At 35.5% G+C, this 19311-nt stretch overlaps 2 protein-coding genes across 4 annotated transcripts in view; both read right to left on the bottom strand.

Moving 5' to 3' along the window:
• Positions 1 to 1157: 1157 nt before the first annotated feature.
• LOC118683567 (uncharacterized) lies at positions 1158 to 6324 on the bottom strand. The gene has a single exon (XM_036376674.2). It carries the CDS (start codon positions 5289 to 5291, stop codon positions 3144 to 3146), a length of 2148 nt encoding a protein of 715 aa, XP_036232567.2. The 5' UTR covers positions 5292 to 6324; the 3' UTR covers positions 1158 to 3143.
• A 472-nt stretch (positions 6325 to 6796) lies between these two features.
• The window catches only part of RhoGAPp190 (Rho GTPase-activating protein 190), a 38748-nt gene continuing 26233 nt past the window's right edge, over positions 6797 to 19311 (bottom strand). For all 3 annotated transcript variants that reach the window (XM_070109377.1, XM_014238384.3, XM_014238386.3), the window contains 3 exons: positions 7889 to 8020; positions 7676 to 7820; positions 6797 to 7613 (listed from right to left, as the gene is read on the bottom strand). In XM_070109377.1, the coding sequence (XP_069965478.1) occupies positions 7415 to 7613; positions 7676 to 7820; positions 7889 to 8020 (476 nt within the window). In that variant the 3' untranslated portion in view covers positions 6797 to 7414. The remainder of the gene's footprint in view (positions 7614 to 7675; positions 7821 to 7888; positions 8021 to 19311) is intronic.

The following is a 19311-nucleotide window of genomic DNA, read 5'->3' as shown; positions in this document are numbered from 1 at the left end:
CGGGCCTGAGCGCCACATCAACATCATTCGATACAGCATTCCACCGCACGCGTCTAACTAGAGCAGGCATCCGATACACCGGCAGCGTTTCCAGATACACCGGCGATTGGACCGACACGTCACATCGTTTCGTAAAAGCAATCCCGGATATTTTTCGACATCAAGTTTATAATAATTGTGTTACTGAATAATATTATATTGTAATTATGTGAAAATACATATAAATAATAATATAAATACTTGGAGATTTTCCCTAACATATTCAGTGCGATAGTGAGTGGAATAGAACATTTGAAATATATTGAGAAGTTTTCCAATAAATTGGGTCCCCAATTATTCAAATATAATCAAATTTTATAGGATATAGTTGAAAGAGATTAATTGTCTCACTCACACTAAAGCTATAACTTTTGGAATAATTCGTTTGACTTACAAGCAATTCGCAATTAATAAATTTCTTTTTCCATACGATTCATTCTCTTCTACCTTCTTTCTAATAGAAATCGATAATCTTATTATATTTTATATTTGAAGATGTGCAGTTTTTAGCCGTTTCATGTAAGGGTATCAGCCAGCATAAAATAGCAGGGCAAACTGCGCAGTGTTGCCAGTATTTACTGTATTACCGAAAAACCTCATTATCTAAGGTTCTCTATAGAAGCAGTACCCCAGATTCTAAACTGTTTTGCTAGTTCTCGATTTGAATGATTTTGAAAATCATGATCAGTTTGCTACCATAATCCTTCTCCATTTTAGTAGGGTTTCAATATTCAAATTAAATTGACTGTTCCTTCTTTCTTTTAAGATTAAATGGAGTAATTACAGATTAATCCTCCTCTTACAATGAGTTCCGCTATATTAGCTTTTATTTTATTGGAAGAAAAAAGCAACGAAACAAGAAAACACGTTAACTTCGGTTGCACCGAAGCTTTAATACCCTTCAGAGACACAAAGGTTTCTTTACAATATTTTGATTCCGATCTAATTTCGTGAGGATGCCTCGCCAAAAAGTCAAATGAAAGAGTTTTCCATTCAAGCACTTAATTCCGATCGTTCAGTTTGTATGGCAGCTTTATACTAAAGTGATCCATTTCTTCGGAAATTACATTGCTGCTTTAGAAAACAACTCATGCCAAATTTTGTGAAGAAACCTCGCCAAATAAAAATGTTTCCCATACAAGGACTTGCTTCATTTATGTATGTATGTAGGATTTTATTCAATATAATAGCGAACACACACGTCCGCTCGCTTTCGCGGTTACAATGCTTCTCCTTTAAAACTATAAGTATCGACCGTTACTATCCTATGATGGACGCTTCGTTCAGTCAGTAGTGCCAATAGTCAGTAGTGCCAATAGTCTTTGTCGAGCTACCGTATTGTTAGTACAATCGGCCGTTATGACCTATTATTCGACCTCGAATAATTAAGTCTACTTCTTTATATTTTCCGCAACTGTCAACGTTTTCTTTGGTCATTCCGTATTCCCTACCTTTTCGACCTCGTATCTGTCATGGTTTAGTTTAGCGACTATCTTGTACGGTTCCAAATACTTCGGTCTCAATTTTGTAGATACTCCAAACTGAGTTTTCTTAATAGCTACAATATCCCCTATGCTGTATTCAAATCCTTGTTTCCGTGTTCGATTAAATGTCTTACAATTTTCTTTCTGAATTTTCTCTATATTTTCGTGAGCACTTTGTCGTATTGAGTCGCGTTCTACATTTAACTCTTCTATTTCAAGGTCTCTTATAATTTCTTGTAAATCTGGGTAGTCTGTCACACGCATGTTCAATCCTGTGAGAATTCTAAAGGGTGTCATTTTGGTGCTGCGAGGTGCAGTGTTGTTTAAAATCAGTTGTACTTTTGCGACGTGGTTATACCACTGAGTCGGGTTACTTTGACATTTATTAGATAGCATTGGAACCACGGTCCTATGAACGCGTTCCACCTGTCCATTACCTCGTGGGACACTGGTTGCAATCAACAGGTGTTGTATTCCCTCTTTGGTGCAGTACTCGTTGAAAACGTTTGATGTGAAAGCCGCCCCTCTATCCGTTACGATTCTTTTCGGGTTGCCGAAAACTGTCGATTGTTTCTCTAATTTATCAATTACCTCTCCCACCCCGGTTGATTTCGTTGGGTACAGCCAAACGAATTTCGAAAACGCGTCTATAATAACTAAAATATGGTTATACCTTTTACATGTTTCAGTTAAAGGACCCACATGGTCGATATGGTAAGTCCCTAATGATTTACAGGTTTTGTCGATTGGCGTCAACAAGCCCTCTTTCTTACCCCTCTTCGAATCTACAATTATGCACTCCACACATGAACTTACTACATTTTGCACCTTTTTGTTCAAGTTTGGTATGTAATAATTTCTTTCCACCAGTTCCTGTGTCTTTTTTGCTGCAAAATGACCCTGGCTATGTGCTAGCTTAATAATTTCGTCTTCCATACTGGCCGGTACTACTAACAATTCCTTAACAGGGTCACTGTACAGTAACTCATTCCTCAAAAAAAACTTCTCGTATGGTCCTACTTCCATAACTTTCCTTACCGCTCTTATCCAGTTATCCTGCATTTGCGCATCCCTTATCCTATACTTTAACGAGTTTTCTACTAACAAACAGTATGCGCGACTAAGAGCATCTACGTGTCTCATGCGAGTTCCTGACCTATGTTCAACTACATAATTGTATTCTTGCAGGTACATTGCCCACCTCATAATTCTGTCAGGTACGTCTTGTTTCTTGACCGTCATAGTGAAAGCGTTACAATCGCTTACTATTTTGAACCTAATATCTTTTAAGTACATCCGCCATTTTTTAAGGGCTTTCATAGCTGCCAGAACCTCAAGTTCAAACGCACTGTACTTTTCTTCTGTCCTCAATGTTTTACGACTCATATATTCAATGGGGTGCAATAGATTGTCTTCTGGGTCCATTTGCAATAACACTGCGCCATACCCGAATTTTGACGCATCCGAATGTACTTCTGTTTCTGCATTTGGATCGAAAAGTTTCAAAGTGGGCGCGTTCACCAACGCCCAGTGGTGAACATGCATGCTTTAGCACTTTTCCTAATTTCTCTCGACCTTCTATCTCATCCTTGGCGGGAATGATGATATCGTCCATGTATATTATAACGGTTCCATCCGCAAGCATGCGTCCTGGAATATCGCTCGTATGTAGCGACAAAATACCGCCGGTGAATTATTGATGCCAAAAGGCACAAAGCAAAACTCATATTGGCCGTTTTGGGTTACGAAAGACGTGTACTTTCGGGAACCCGGTTCTATTGGCACATGATAAAATCCGTTCTTCAAATCCAATGTAGTGAAGACATTTGCACCCTGCAATCTGTCTAACGCTTCCTCCACGACTATCATTGGAAAATTGTCTCTTATTATTTGTTCGTTAATTTTACGAAAATCACAACAAAACCGTTTTGTTCCGTTTTTCTTTGTAACTAACACAACTGGCGATGCGTATTCCGACACACTATTCTGTATAATACCCTCCTTAAGCATCCGTGCGACCTCTTCGTCAATACGTTGCTGATCCGCCTGCGACACCCTACGTGGTCGCTGAAATACCGGTTTTTCGTTTTTCAATATTAACTTCATCTCTACTGGCCTATGACTAGGCTTCTTAGGGCAGTAACTATGAATCCAACCGCTTACTACTTTAGCATCGTGCGCTGACAGATGCGATAGATCCACTCGATCTGTCTCCTCGCATATTCCAGTTTCAATTGAACACAGTACTTCAAACTCTTCAATTAACCTTTTGTCACCCATGACTTCAGGTCCTGTTTCTACTACGGATTTAGTAATGTCCTTTTGTTCCCTGAAAACCTTACCCTGACTATCCCCGTAGTCTCTTAACTCACGGTGAGTTGACACAACCCCTTCAACACCACCATACACACCCTCAGAAGCCATCCCAGCTCCGGTGTGCCTCGCTGCTATCCCAGCCTTCATAGGTTTTCTGAACTCAACACTACCTTTCCTAAAAACTAACTCAACCTCCTGAAGTTCGTCATTTCCGATCATTGCTGCATACGGAATATCACGTTCCCTAACCACGTGAAATGTTACGTTCCATGACAGTCCCTCTACTGTCATTTCGGCCGTAAAGCTGCCTAATGTCGTAAGCACGCCTTTGCCAATACCAAACAATCTCTGTTTTTTCCCAGTTAGATCTATCTCTCCTAACATCAATAGGGTATCATACCTCATGATACACGCAATGCATCCTATATCTACTAATGCATTAAAGGTAAAGCCATTGATAGTGGCATCAACGAAAATCATTTCACCTTTACTGGCAGACGTTTCCACTTTGCTATCAACCGTATTTACCCGCTCACTTTTAATCATTCGGTCTCTCTGCTCTTTACACTGCTGCGCATAATGCCCCTTTTTATTACACTTAAAACAAATAATCTTACTCGATCCGGCTTCCGGACAGACCCTCGCTATATGACCTTCTTTGTCACATTTAAAACACTTCTTTTTCATCAACCCTTTACTTTCGGTCGCAATCTGTCCCCCGTATCCTTTGGTTGCAGCAATTTGTACACCCCTAACTTTCTCGTATATGCGAATTTGTTCCTTCAATTCGCCCACTGTCTTTGCTTGATATAAAATTCCCTTGTTTGTTTTAGCGTCAGGTATACCATCTACAAAATATTCTATTATACTCTTTTCATCGAGCGATATTGGCTTACCGATTTCGATGATTGAGTATAAATATTCTTGTAAACTTTCTTTTGTTTGTTTACGTTTATTTCTTAATACCCGATGCACTTCGGACGCACATATTTTTTCCCCAAACTCATTAAGAGAGCGCTTCAAACTACTCCAGTCTCTTACACCCACCAACCCACGCACAAACCATTTCGCTGCCCCCTTGAGCAACTGCTTCGCATATACAAACCGTTGTAGATTATTCCACCCTACCGTGTCAGCTATCTCGTCAAATTCTACAACCCAGTGGTGAACGTCACAAGTATCATTTCCATAAAAATCTGAAACGCTGTCTTGAACGTCGCCTAGTGTAAACAACATCTTTTGCGCATTAGATGAAGCAGCTACGGCGTCCGCGTAAGATGAATTTGTCGATTCATTCTCGCTTTCGTCCTCAGCTTGCTCGTCCCCAAAAACTAAATGTTGTAGCAGGCGCAATTGCAACTCTTTTTTTCTGCCTGTAACGTTCAACCCTAGCTCTCTTAACTTTTCTTTCAGTGTCTCTACTGTCATTGCCCTAATCGTCTCAGCGTCCATCTTACAATTGTTATAAATCGGCGATTTACACTTCAATTTTATATCCGAACAACCGTATCTTTTAGGTATATACTTTTACAAATTCAAATTAGCATTTCTCATTCCATCTAAACAATTAATCAAAACTTAAATAATTTAAAATAAGTGATACTAATCTGCAGTTACTGCTATCGGCTATTCCACCGCTGCCACCACTATCGGTTGTTGACTGTACTCGTTGCTGATGCCACTTGCTCGTCACCTCTGCTTTTCAGCGATATAACCGTTGCTTTACTGTTGGTCTGCGCGTCGCTTATAGTGCGCAGCGTCGTAACTGTTGCTTTACTGTTGGTCTGCGCGTCGCTTATAGTGCGCAGCGTCGTAACCGTTACTTTACTGTTGATCTGCGCGTCGCTTATAGTGCGCAGCGTCGTAACCGTTGCTTTACTGCTGGTCTGCGCGTCGCTTATAGTGCGCAGCGTCGTAACCGTTGCTTTACTGCTGGTCTGCGCGTCGCTTATAGTGCGCAGCGTCGTAACTGTTGCTTTACCACTGGTCTGCGCGTCGCTTATAGTTATTATTTCGACTTTTTAATAATTTTGGTCGTTTCTCATCTTTAAACACTTTCTTTAGTTTTTCATGCACTCAATTTTTATTTGTTACACCTTCGTTTTTTACTTCGTATTCCGCTTTTCATTTTTAACACTATAACCAGTGTGCATTTAGTACATTGACAAACACTCACAACTCTGTCGACGTTTACGATCGATAGAAAGAACAGCGGCGCGCGCGAGTATGAACACTTTTATTATTTTTTGTTGTTTATTAAATTTTCCACTGCTTGCTCAAATGTTTTGTGTAGACACTTTTCTTTTCATCCCGGTTGAGCCCCCAAATTTGTAGGATTTTATTCAATATAATAGCGAACACACACGTCCGCTCGCTTTCGCGGTTACAATGCTTCTCCTTTAAAACTATAAGTATCGACCGTTACTATCCTATGATGGACGCTTCGTTCAGTCAGTAGTGCCAATAGTCTTTGTCGAGCTACCGTATTGTTCCTACATGTATATATTTTATAGGGTCTCTGACGTTTCCTTCTTGGTGTTATAAATTTCGTGCAAACTTAATATACCCTGTTCAGGGTATAAAAATTAAAAGGAAGATAATAAAAGATCGCAATAATCCACTTGACGCACCAGGGGAGTGGCATGTGAAATTTGGCTTGCATTTACTTGTATTTTTTGTATACATGCTTACTTTACAGATTTATATCACATTATCGACTGAATAAAGATGCATTTGGGTGTTAAATAACGATTTTGTAAATACTAAAATATTTGGATTTTTTCCATGTCATAAATATTGAACATTTTGTGTTTTATTCTTACGTTTTCCCCTATTTATAAGGATATTTTCTTAAATCATAAATGAAATGAAGGAGTCTTCAGCTCTAACTTTTTTTTGCTTTCTTCTTACCTTTTTAAATTATATCCGCAATTTAACCACTGAAAATAAGCATCGAGTTTGTTTGGAATTATTTTATTTGTTTTTATAATATTTGTGCATTTGGATTATGACGTATATCCGTATGGAATTCCGTAAATATTATAATTTTAAAAAATATAATTACACCAAATCGCTGATTGATTACGAATGCATACTTTTATAAGGTATATCATGAAATAGACACACATTTATACAAATCTTTTCATTATCATTATCATTATTTTTACTTTTTATCTATTTTTTTAGGTATGTAAATGAATGTATTCTGTTTTTTTCATTCACATTAATTTTCCATTTCAGAAGTGTTCCTCTGATAAAGTTTTTTCAGCTCAATTTATAAGAACAACATCTACAATAATAATACACCCAAATTAAAAAAAAAAATATATATATATAAGCATACATACACATGGCATAGATATCACTACACAACTCGTTAAACATACATACAAGACATTTAAAACATTTATAGCTTAAATATAATTTAACACATAATATAAATTATTATTTTAGACGCATATTCGAATATTCTTAATTAAACATCATTTCACACAACAAATCCATTAAAACACAGTTTATATTCTTCCACATAATAACATCTAAAATTAAGCTTTTACGCTGGAATATATGAGTATTTAAACCATAACAAAAGCATCTTTTCCGCAAAACAAATAGGGAAACTGGTCAATCATCGTCTGCACAATATCTTCTAAATATGGCCGCAATTGCTCAAAATGGCTCATATCCGTAAAGTCAATAGGAATCAGTGTTGGCCACCAGCAAATTGCCAAATTTTTGCTATCCATACTATTTAGTTTTGAATTCTCGGATACACTATAATAATTAACCAACATTACCTTCTGTAATTCAATTTGATTGGATACTTTTATACTTACTGAACGAAGTGCTCGAATATGTACTTCAGGATCATAAAATTCATGGGCGGTAATTTCTGTAATAAAGTCTTCAATAATATCAAACGGCAACTCCTATCCGTTTTTACTTCCACATTAATTTTGGATGAACCAATGCCTCGAGAACCTTTTTAATGAAAAGTAAAAGTAAATTTGTTAAACTCTACAAATAAAGAATACGTCAATACATATTACCTGCAATATCTTCAAGTTCCTTGATAATATCTTTACTAAACAAAGGAGGCAATCGCTTGGAAAAAAAGTCTTTTAACGCTGTTGCTACGGCATTTACTGGAATATCAAGCACATCAATTACAGTGTGTGGATCTGAAAGACATGAAAACACAGTTGACAAGAACGTGATTGAATAAAGTTTTACAAATTAATATAATTTTAATAACTAAACTTTTAGTTTGAAACAGTAAGAGTTCTATGACTTTCACTTCCGAAATCTTCTTTCAAGAAGAAATCAAAATATTAGTATATGGGTGTAGGAGTAAATTTGCACCATCAAACGTAATTAAAATTTTACGAAATTACAAAGCATAATTAAAATTTAACATTTCTAATATAAAACTCAACTTTAGACAGTGATCAATAGATGGACATATATAATATTATAACTTCATTAATTCACTTCTTCCTGGTATATTTGAGTTCTGCTATCTGGATGAAATTATTTGTACTAGTTACTTATTTTTCTTTTACCTTGACAGACTAATTTATTTTCGCTAGTAGCATATTCGATTCACCACTCTCCAAACTAAATGCGCGAAAATGTATGGTATTCTATAGTAACCTAGTCTCATCTAGAGGTAAACGGTGAAATTTGACTGAGAGTAGAATGCTATATAATCATGATTCTTAAATTATAAACATTTCTGGAGCTGCTAAACAAAAGTGAACATATGTTCTCATTGAAATTCAAAAATTAAAACAAATCTAGTACGAAAGGGCTATGTCGCATTTCACAAAGCGCAAAGGTAGGGAAATATTTTCAGGCGTTGGCAAAACTCGATGTGTAAAAAAAATATTTAACTCATTTTTACAGTACATAAAGAAATGGCCACATGACTTCTTTTCTGCAAGTTTGGTTGAATTAGCTCCAGTGGCTTGTGAGATATGCTCATCAACCCACAAACGCACCTTTCCACTGCGATACCTTGTATGAAATTACGGTTTTTTAACTTATGGTAATATGGGCATTTTGTCAATAGTCCGATACCGCCCAACTGCAATACCAATTGGGTTCCAAGAAATACGTGTACAAGTTTCATCAACTTATCTCAACTTTTACACAAGTTAACGCTTGCACGGACGGGCCGACGGACAGAGAGTCACTCGGCATTCAACTCGTCTCAATATCCTGACCTCATTTATCATCATTTATATATACATACATAACTTTTAATCTATCTCGATTAGTTTTAGGTGTTGCAAACAACCGTTAGGTGAACAAAACTATTTTACTTTGTAGCAACATGTTGAGAGAGTATAAAAATTACCCATTCAAATAGTTAATTTATTAGAAAAAAACCTTAATGGATAGCCTCTTTGTAAACATTTTGATGTTATGTACGCTTTTAAACTACCGAAGTATATTAAGCTATAATAGGCAAGAACTTCTGTAGGAATTAGAAGTTAACTTTTATTTTATACTTTAGTGAAAAACAATGAACATTTGCGATTTTAGAAATTTATTCGTGATTTGAAGTTGCTGCAGTTGTATGAATAACCTTTAATAACAGAGGAGATTTGTTCTTTGTCGAATCCACTCTCCTGTAAGATGACTACAGTTTAAAGGCGATGGCTATGGTATAACTTCGTTTATTTCAGAAACAAACTGGAAAGAGTCCTTTAACATAGAAGTACCTACTTAATCGAAGCATCTCTAATTGCAAAAATACCTGCAGGTCAACAAAAACAGAATTGACATTAACAGACCACATCGCAGTTCATACTTTCTTCTTTGTTCTTAAATGAATTATCGATGCGCATACATTTGCGCATACGATGCGACTTACATTTGCATATTACCAAAAAATCATAATTTTTGTAGTTACAAATAATCTTTTGAATTAAACAAGTAAAAAAGGGCAAAGTTCGGGTGTAACCGAACATTTTATACTCTTGCAACTTGCCAGGATCAAAGCAGGGAAAATACTTTCAGATGTAAAATGTAGCGAAACAATTCAACATTCATTATTAAATGAAATTGCAAATGGATTACAATCAAATTTGGCATTTTATTGAATTGTATTATAGGTCATAGACTCACTTAGTTTTATTACTATATTTTACTTTCCGTCAGCTAAAAATGTATCAAATTCATTTTCAAATTTGTGCATTTAATTTTGTTAAAGTATCACACGTTTTGTCAGGTGGAAGATCGGAAATTATTATACAGGTTATATTGGGGTCAGAGAAAGAGATGGATTGAGTGAATTTTGACATTGCTGAGGTATACTTGAGATCATATTTTCAAGCAATTTTATAAATATACCTTCTGCTCAAATATAAACGAGACTGGCTCAAACAAGAAAAACGGTTAACTATTCTTCAATATTTATTTTATCCCCTTCAAAATAGTCACCATTAGAGGCGATACACATATGCCACCTTTTTTTCCAATCTTCCTAACACTTCTGGTAGGCCGCTTTAGGTATGGCTTTCAGTTCCTTTTTCGAATTCTCTTTTATGACTTCAATCGACTGAAAATGCTTTCCACGAAGCGGCAATTTGAGTTTAGGGAAAATAAAAAAGTCACACGGTGCCATATCGGGTGAATACGGTGCTTGCGGAACAATATTTACGTTGTTTTTGGTCAAATAATCGCGTACAAGACGAGACGTATGAGCTGGATTTTGGAACAAGTCGAGCAGACACACGTCTCATGCCCAAAACATCGTGAATAATGCTATGAGCGGATCCATTTGATATGTTGAGCTATCTCTCTTTCAGTCACACGACGATTTTCCAACACAATTTTCTTTACTTTTTCGACGTTTTCTTCGTTTATTGATGTTGCTGGACGACGATCATGGGGCAAGTTCTCCAGCGATGTACGGCCGTCCTTGAACGACTTATACCAATAAAAAATACGTGCACGTGATAGGCAAGACTCCCCATATGCCTTCTGCAACATTTTCATTGCAACCGTCGCACTTATTTCATTGGAATAACAAAATTTTAAACAAACACTTTTGGCTCAACGTTAATTTCCATAGTAAAATTCGAAAAACACACTCGAGGTTGACTTGTTTATAGTGCTTTAAAAAAAAAACTATGTGACAGATTGCGCTCAAATTTGACATGTAAACATATAACAGTCCTGCCCACCTAAGCAAAAAAAAGTATGGCCATGTCATGTCCTTGTCGAGTTATGGATAAAGTCTCGTTTTGCGTTGAGCAGAAGGTATAACTCATACATTGAACGTCATGTTCGGCATAAGGTTTGATAAAATAACGGAAATCAATATAAATATGTGGTATTTGGGAGTTGGGGTAATTCGTAGACTAAATTCACATTTTTGCGGCATTAAAATATAGTATATTCAATATTATATGTTGAACTATAGTATATCAAATATTAATCAGTTAATTTTACTAAGATATCTTACATATTGACTGATATATGTATATGACATAAGGCCAACCGGAAGTTTGAGAATATTATGTTAGGTATATGAGAGATAGGGGTAGTATTGACCCAATTCTATCTATTTTGACATACTATTAACATAATTAAATTCTCCCTGAGTCTCATTAAAGTACCTCACATACCGTACCAACATATATGGAGTAAAATCAACCGGATGTTTGAAAATTCTGTAATTAGTTATATGGGGGCTAGGCCAAGATTTCACCCGATTTTACTTATTTTAGGTACACTGTTATTAGGAAAATACGCTCTCAACGCGTGATAACTCAAATATTGGCTGATTATGCAGTATAAAGTCACCCGGAAGTTCGAAAATCTTTATATTAGGTATATGGGGGCTTAGGCAAGTATTGACCCGATTCAATACATTTTTGACATACAGGCATGGTGTTATCAGAAAGAGATTCTCGTCGAATTTCAATTATACTCGTATATCTCACACATTGACTGAAATTTTCGGTACAAAGTCAACTATAGGCACTGGGGTCCAGATATTCGGTACCTAGGGGCTTGAACAGTTTTTGTTCGAATTGGACAATTTTGATTATAAGGTGGCACACTTTAGAGGGACTATTCGTTCCTGATATATTAATTGGTGCTTAATTTGTATAATGGAATGTTTAAAATTGTGTTATATGGGAAGTAGGCGTGGTTGTGATCCAATTTCCTCCATTTTAAGCACTGTAACATGGGAATATTGTATGAATGTTGTACAATGAATTTGGTTGTAATCGGTCGAAGAGGTTCCGAGATATGTGATTTTACCTAATAACCTAATTTTGATACCGGCTCCTATAAAGCACTAGTGTGCTATCCTGGGTGTAAAATTTAATGTCTCTGACGTATTTTCTTATTGACTTACCACACTGTTAGTAGTTTTTAAAAAAACCGTTATATGGGGAGTAAGCGATGTTATTATCCGATTTCACATATTTTCACACTATCATAAGAAGGGTGTAAAATATTTGTTGTGTGCAAAATTGGGTGATATAGCATTATTGGTTTGGTTTGGCAGATATCAACATTAAACTTATTAGGGTGCGGAGCCACGCCCACTTTTTCAAGATTTTTAAACCAGAGATGCCGCTCCTTATTTAGAATTGTTGTGTTAAATTTGAGTTCTGTATCTTAATTTACGGCTTAGTTCTAGCACTTTATACGTTTTCGATTAATGGCGTTTGTGGGCGTGGCAGTGGTCTGATTACGCCCATCTATCAACTCTTCCTTACTTGCCAAGGAATATATGCACCTAGTTTCATCAAGATATCTTAATTTTTACTCAAGTTGCAGCTTGCACAGACAGACGGACGGACAGACAGACATCCGGATTTCAACTCGTCTCATCATCCAGATCTTTTATATATATATAGACCTATATCTATCTTGATTAGTTTTAGGTGATACAAACAACGGTTAGGTAAACAAAACTATTATATTCTGTAGCAAGACTATAAAAAAAGGATTATTAGTAAAAATCTAAAAATTTATATTAAAATAAAAATGTAAAGATAAATCTGTCAACTCATTTATGGGCGTAGCGTGAACAATATCTAACAGGCAAAGGATAACAATAAACCAGTGGCTAAAGCGACCGCGTTCGCACTTTTCAGGTGGCTTAAGTTGTAAGGAGTTTAGCTCAATGCGAATAGGAGTCAATATATAATATTGTACATACTTGTATTCAATACAATAGAATACAATCAAATCCTGAACATCATGAATTTTAAATTTTATTTTTCCTTTTATTTTATTAATTTGAATCTTAGTAGATTTCAATTCAATTACTCTAATAGCATTTTTAACTTATTGAGATAAAAATAATATGCTCATAATATATTTATTAAATGTTCTCTTATTTATGCGTATGTACACAAATTTGACAAACACCGATATATTCATAAATACACGTACGCTGATGCTTACTTCTTTTTGCCCCGCGCAAACAATGTTCCAAGCCCTTCACTTCTGCTTTTAACGGCTATAACGAAGCAAGTTGAACGATCAAAGGCATGGAGGGGTGAGGGGGCGCACTGCCACATAATTATATTAGCTGTTCTTTTATCAAGGGAATTTTACTTCAAAAAGTTTAAAATTAAAATGAATTATGGTGCATTTATATTATATTATTACGTAGATATTATTATATTACGAAAACAACTTAACTTCAATCATAATTTTACAATTTGTATTCCTCCATACAAATCAGTCGCTGTCATTAATAGTATAGCATCAGCTAAAACGCCTCTGTGTATGGTGACATGGCATGGAAGCAAGTTTTACGGGTGCGAGCAAGGCAAACAGTCAGGTAAAACGTATAATGAACACGATTAAGATGTCGTGGCAAGATGCTTTAACCGAAGTACAGTTGGCAATAAATTGCACAACCAATCGAGTCACCGAGGTCAGCCCATTAGAATTTCTAATCGGTAGAGAAGCTTTCGGCCTATTGCCGATAGGTGAAGAAGATAATATAACGAAGGAAACCATGTGTTGATAAAAAACTAAGTGCTTCACCAAACAAAGCTTAACCCCAAAATGTAAAGGGCTAAATAGACAAATAAAAAAGTTAAGATAAGATAAGGATGGCACAGTAGGTGTCTTTGATTCCCAAGTGGGGAATGAAAATATGGATGGCACGATAGGTGCCTTGGAATCCCAAGAGCGGATATAATGACCGCACTTTAACAGATGGACATGTTATGGCGGGGGTCAGTAATTAGATGTAAAAGGAAATACACCAGAGTAATGAAGTTTAATGTAAAAATTAATAAGATGAGCGGTTAAAGGAAATACACCATATAAGAAAATAAATTGAACAGATTGATAATTTAATACTGAACAACAATAATGAAAAAAAAGTCGCGTGCAGTACATGATAGAAGTGAATATTTCTGTACCGATTCTCTGAGAGTGAGAGTAAGAGAAAGAAAGAGAGAGAGAGTGTTTTTATAAGATGTATAATATTATACAAACTTAATATTGAATTTATTTCTTCAATTTGTACATCATTTTCAGTCGGAGCAGGTATAGGTACAGCGGATATTATGGCCTTGGAGAATAGAGGAATAGTGGTTGTTCCTGATTTAGTCGTGGCAATTTTTCACGAAGAAAGTGAAGTAGTGGCAAGGACGCATCCTCCGCAAAACTAATATTAAAATCTCCACCGATAATCAATGGTATGTGATCATCACCCTTCCAAAGGAGAGCAACACCACCAGAGTGTACATTTTGTATGAAATACATGATATCCAAAATTTTTTTTTTCTAACCAAGTTTCAGTTAATAGCACAATGTTTGCTTTTTGTATCATTGACTCGAAGAATTTGGCCATTGAGGGTGTATATTGATAATCCTTTCCTTTAGCAAATAAAATTAAGCATTTGTGTATCAACAGCTTCCAAAAAATCCACCGAAAGTCTTTGGAGTTCATCTTGTAAATATGTCATTGCGGTTGCAGCTCTCCGGCCATGATAAAAACGTAAATAGTTTTAATCCCTTTTAATTATGCACTTCATTGCCAATTATGTTGTCAATAGATAAAAGTATTTATTAAAAAATTACCAAAATATTTTCCAGCAACATTATTCTATTAATTTCTCTAAAAATTTCTCGAGATCTATGTTTCTTCTTCTTAACTCAAAAGATTTACGTCACAAGAGGACGGTTGGCGGTTGAACACTCACCAACGCTTCTACCCTTCGTAACGTGGGATATCCTCGAAAATTGTTTTTTTTCCGTAGAAACGAGTAGCTTCCGGAAGAGGCGACTAAAATCACAAATAGTGCTATAATACTCAGCTTAAACTTATATTATAGACTTTGAATGAGATTCCTTCTAACAAAAAACACATTTGAAGTTCAAGCGACAAATGTCGACAGTCATTGAGTTTGATGGATGCTTTAGGGGCAGTAGTTTCGGCTACAAGGTCTTTTAAACACCGTGAGGTTAGGCCGTCGCCGGCAGGTATTCACGTAAATCACAACGACATATGTTGTCGGAGGGTTGCCAGTCTCGATATTATGTGGTAATTAAAAAATAAACATGAATATATTTGAAATATTCTTTAACTAACTCATACTCGACTATGAATATAATTATTTATAAATATGTAGACTACTTTTAGCCCTTTTAGTGCCGGGAGCCGATATATCTTGCTTGTACTTGCGAAAAGTGTCAGGGCCGATATAGCGGTCCGCGTCTTGTAGCGGTTTACTACTCGCATTGCGGGAGAACTCTATGTCAAAATAAGTATAAAAATGAAACCCATTTCCCGTTTGGCTGTTTTTTTGTAGTTTCCTAATACTCTGTAGAAGGTTCTTACGAAAAAAAATATTAAGAAAATGTCTCATAAAGATTGAAAAAATACATTTATTTTTGCATATTTTAAAAAACGCGCGTAACGAATGTCATCGTCATTCACAGCCATAGACTATATTGAAAGATCATCGTTTGTTCAGAAATGTGGTTACTTAATTAAATTCTATCGCACTAATTTACTAATTTTTGAAAATTACTCGCCACAATTAAATGTACCGACTTTGACGGTAATATTAATAATACCAGTGATGATTTCATTTATATGTAAGTATTTAATAATAATATAATATGTATACTAAGAGTTAGATTTCAGAATAGAAGTTAGATTTCATATACTAACTGCAACCAAATACGAAATGCCCTAAACTTCCAGCCAATTTCAGCATTATTGTACACGGACAAAATTTATTAATTGCCCGTATTTTGCCAGTCGCACAAATTAATTATTTAAATCATAACTGGTTCGGTAATCGAGCTATATAGACAGAAAAAATGCTGAAATTAGTTTTGATAATAACATTTTGCTAAATTAAACTGCTTACTCAATATAATTTAATTATACCTTAGCCACAGCAAGGCGTGCCCATGGTCTTCTAGTGCATTATAAATGATCTAATTTTATTACAAGATAATTTAAAAAAATATTTTTTTGTTTCAACTCTTTGTGGACGACGTTTTTCCTATCGCTTGAAGGTACTGAAATCTAACAAAAACACCGTACCTTTAAGTTATATATTGTTTTTGTTATGTAATATTGTTTATCTTGTTACAATATATATATTGAAAATACGAAGTATATACTTTATAATAATTGACCCTTATAAAATTATGATTAAAAGAAGACTGTTTGTATGTGCGAATACGTTTTCTACAAGAGATCTCAAATTCATTTCATTTACAAATGTTTATACCTTTGTTTTTTCTATAATTTTCAATTGAGTTCGAAAAAACTAGTCTTATTGTTTAATTCTGTATTTCATCCACAATACGCAGCTTTTTGAATCTTGCATGCACCTCGTATTTTCCCGCACTAAAAGGGTCAATAGTTGGATTTTAGCTTTGATTTTTTACGTTAAGAAAAATTTTAACTGAAAACCTAAATATGTGCAAAACCATTTATATAAATTGAGCAGTGGTAAGATTGCTCAAATGAAAACAAAAGAGAACAACTGATTTCTACGTTGTCAGTACTTTTGACAAATTTCATTTGATACGGACGTTAGTACGCTAATTAAACCATAATGATTTGAACATATAGACGACTGCACGACTGCGAAATTTTCTTGTCGGCAAATGTCGTCTTGAAGTCAAATTCTTGAACATTTTGAAGACGGCAGCAATTTATCAAACAGCTGATTTCGTTGTTGCCGTACTAAACCTTTGAAATTTAAATATTTTGTTCGAAGCGAAATTTTTTGTGCAAAAAAATAAGTAAATAAGTTTTAAGTTATCAATTAATATGATAACGTTAGACTTGTTAGAGCTTTGAATAATTTTACATTTCACATACTTGTTAGTGGCAATACTACAGCTGCCCATTGTCGTCGGGAAAATTAGAAATGGTTTTAATTTAGCGACAGCGACAACTGCAAGCCTGCTGCCGTGAAGTCGTGCTGTTGTCTAAATAACTGTGCCCATAAAAACATGTGTATGTTAGATTATCTTCGTAATTTATCAAATGCTGCCTGTCGCTTGTCGTCGTCTATGTGTTCCGCGTTTGAGAACCGAACGACTCCGAAATGATGTACATAAGTATCTATGTATGTGCCAATGTGCAGCTAGAAGCCTGCGAAATGAATCGAACACGCATACGTATCAAAATGTACGACACTGGGCAGAAAAAGTCTGCGTACAAGGTACAAATAGAAATAAACTGTTAGAAAAAATTACTTTATATACTTTTTATAAAACCCAATTTATTTGATTTTAATTAAATTCCATTAACACTAGGTTAACGGGCGTTTGTTATGTACCTATCTCTACGAGCATCCGTCAAATTGACGGGTGGACGAAAATACGTATTTATTTAAAAATAATTCAATTTATTCAAACTAAATCTGAGTTTAACAATGCAAGGCTTCACGTAAAAATAAAATATTAATAATATAAAGGCAACATAATCATATTTATCGAGGACATTTTTTACATACGTATTGAATTTCTTTTGTGCATTTTCCGCAAACGATATTTTTACAATACATACAGCAATTACTGCTTTTATTTTTATTACAATAGCCCACTTGACAACTTGTTCGCACTCCTGATGTTGAATGTGCCTGATCTGAAACGTCTGAACTGTGACGAATGTTCTCTTTGTTTTCTCCAGCTAATTCATCGGCTAAAGAAAATATAAATTCCTTTATGGATATTTTTGATCCGGTACACTCTTTGTACAATATCCACGCGTTTATCGCTGTCAAATCTAAAATATTATAAAAAACTTGGAGAGACCATCGAAAACACCCTGCCATTTTTTGGACCACAGATAAGATACTTTCAATGATCTAACTTCGTAAGCGTAGGGCATGCCAGAAAACTACGTAATTCGGAAACTGTAATTTTCCAGTCGTTTTTCAAAACTCGACGTGCCTCGGTTTCGGTGCAATCTTTTATATGTTTCATAATATGGGCGTCAATTATCAATTCAAAAGCACTAGTTACACAACCCGACATAATATTTCTTTTTGCGTAACCAGTAGGCCCTGCGATATCCTTGAATATAGTATGCACGGACGGCCTACCCATAGATTTCCCTGCTTTCAGTCTCACCCACCCGTCAACTGCAATTTCAATTCCCATTACATCTCGGGTTGTACTTGGAATACTCGTCCTCTCATCCTCGGTGTCAGAACTAGAAATAATCCGTGCCCTTTTCTTGTTACGACGTATATTGAAGAAGTTTTCCTCTTCACTACACAAAGAGTAATCAGTGAAAGTAAAAAATACTTTGCCCAAATCCAATTTCCCAATTGTAAATACTTACCGCTCACTACAATAACAAAAACTTTTGCACACTGTCTTCGAAAAATGTTCTTACCACTGTCACTGCAGCAACCATACTGAAGACCGGGTCGTTCCTTAGAGATATTTTCAGAGATTATCGCAGCCTAACGTCTATTACGCTATTGAGATAATGAGTTGGGGGTCTATGACCTTTCTTTCAGTCTTATATTTGCTATTGGAGATAAAATTTTACAAGCGAAGCAAATATATAAGGATTGTTTACGTAATCAGCTAACCCGTCAATTTGACGGGTCCCGTAGAGATAGGTATACCACGTATGAATCTCAAAAAGTAGAAGGTTTAGAAGGAGGAAGCTTTGTGTATAAATTCTTTAGAAGAAATGATTAATTTACAATGCAAAACGGTTGAAATCGATTGAGCATACGGACAAATAGAAAATCCATTAGAAAAAATCTGTGTACAAGGTACATAAGTCGAATTAAGTTATTCTTCCTAAAATTTAATAGAAAGCTAGATATCCCCAACGTTTTAAAATTTCCGCTAAGTGTTTTGGCATGGAATATACAAACTTAGAGGTTTCTGTCGAAGGGATTTGAGCTCATTCCTCTTGCAGCACATCCTTGAGCATATCCCTTGAGGTAATTGTGCGTTGGCGGATTTTACGTACCAGTGAATC

The sequence above is a fragment of the Bactrocera oleae genome, chromosome 5, assembly GCF_042242935.1.
Source record: "Bactrocera oleae isolate idBacOlea1 chromosome 5, idBacOlea1, whole genome shotgun sequence".
Classification (NCBI taxonomy): Eukaryota; Metazoa; Arthropoda; class Insecta; order Diptera; family Tephritidae; genus Bactrocera; species Bactrocera oleae.
The sequence above is the reverse complement of the archived record's forward strand: the minus strand, read 5'-3'. Positions and strand labels throughout refer to the sequence as shown.

Excerpts from the sequence above, each read along its gene's own strand:
- LOC118683567 (XM_036376674.2), bottom strand. The coding sequence starts at position 5,291 with ATGGACGCTGAGACGATTAGGGCAATGACAGTAGAGACACTGAAAGAA.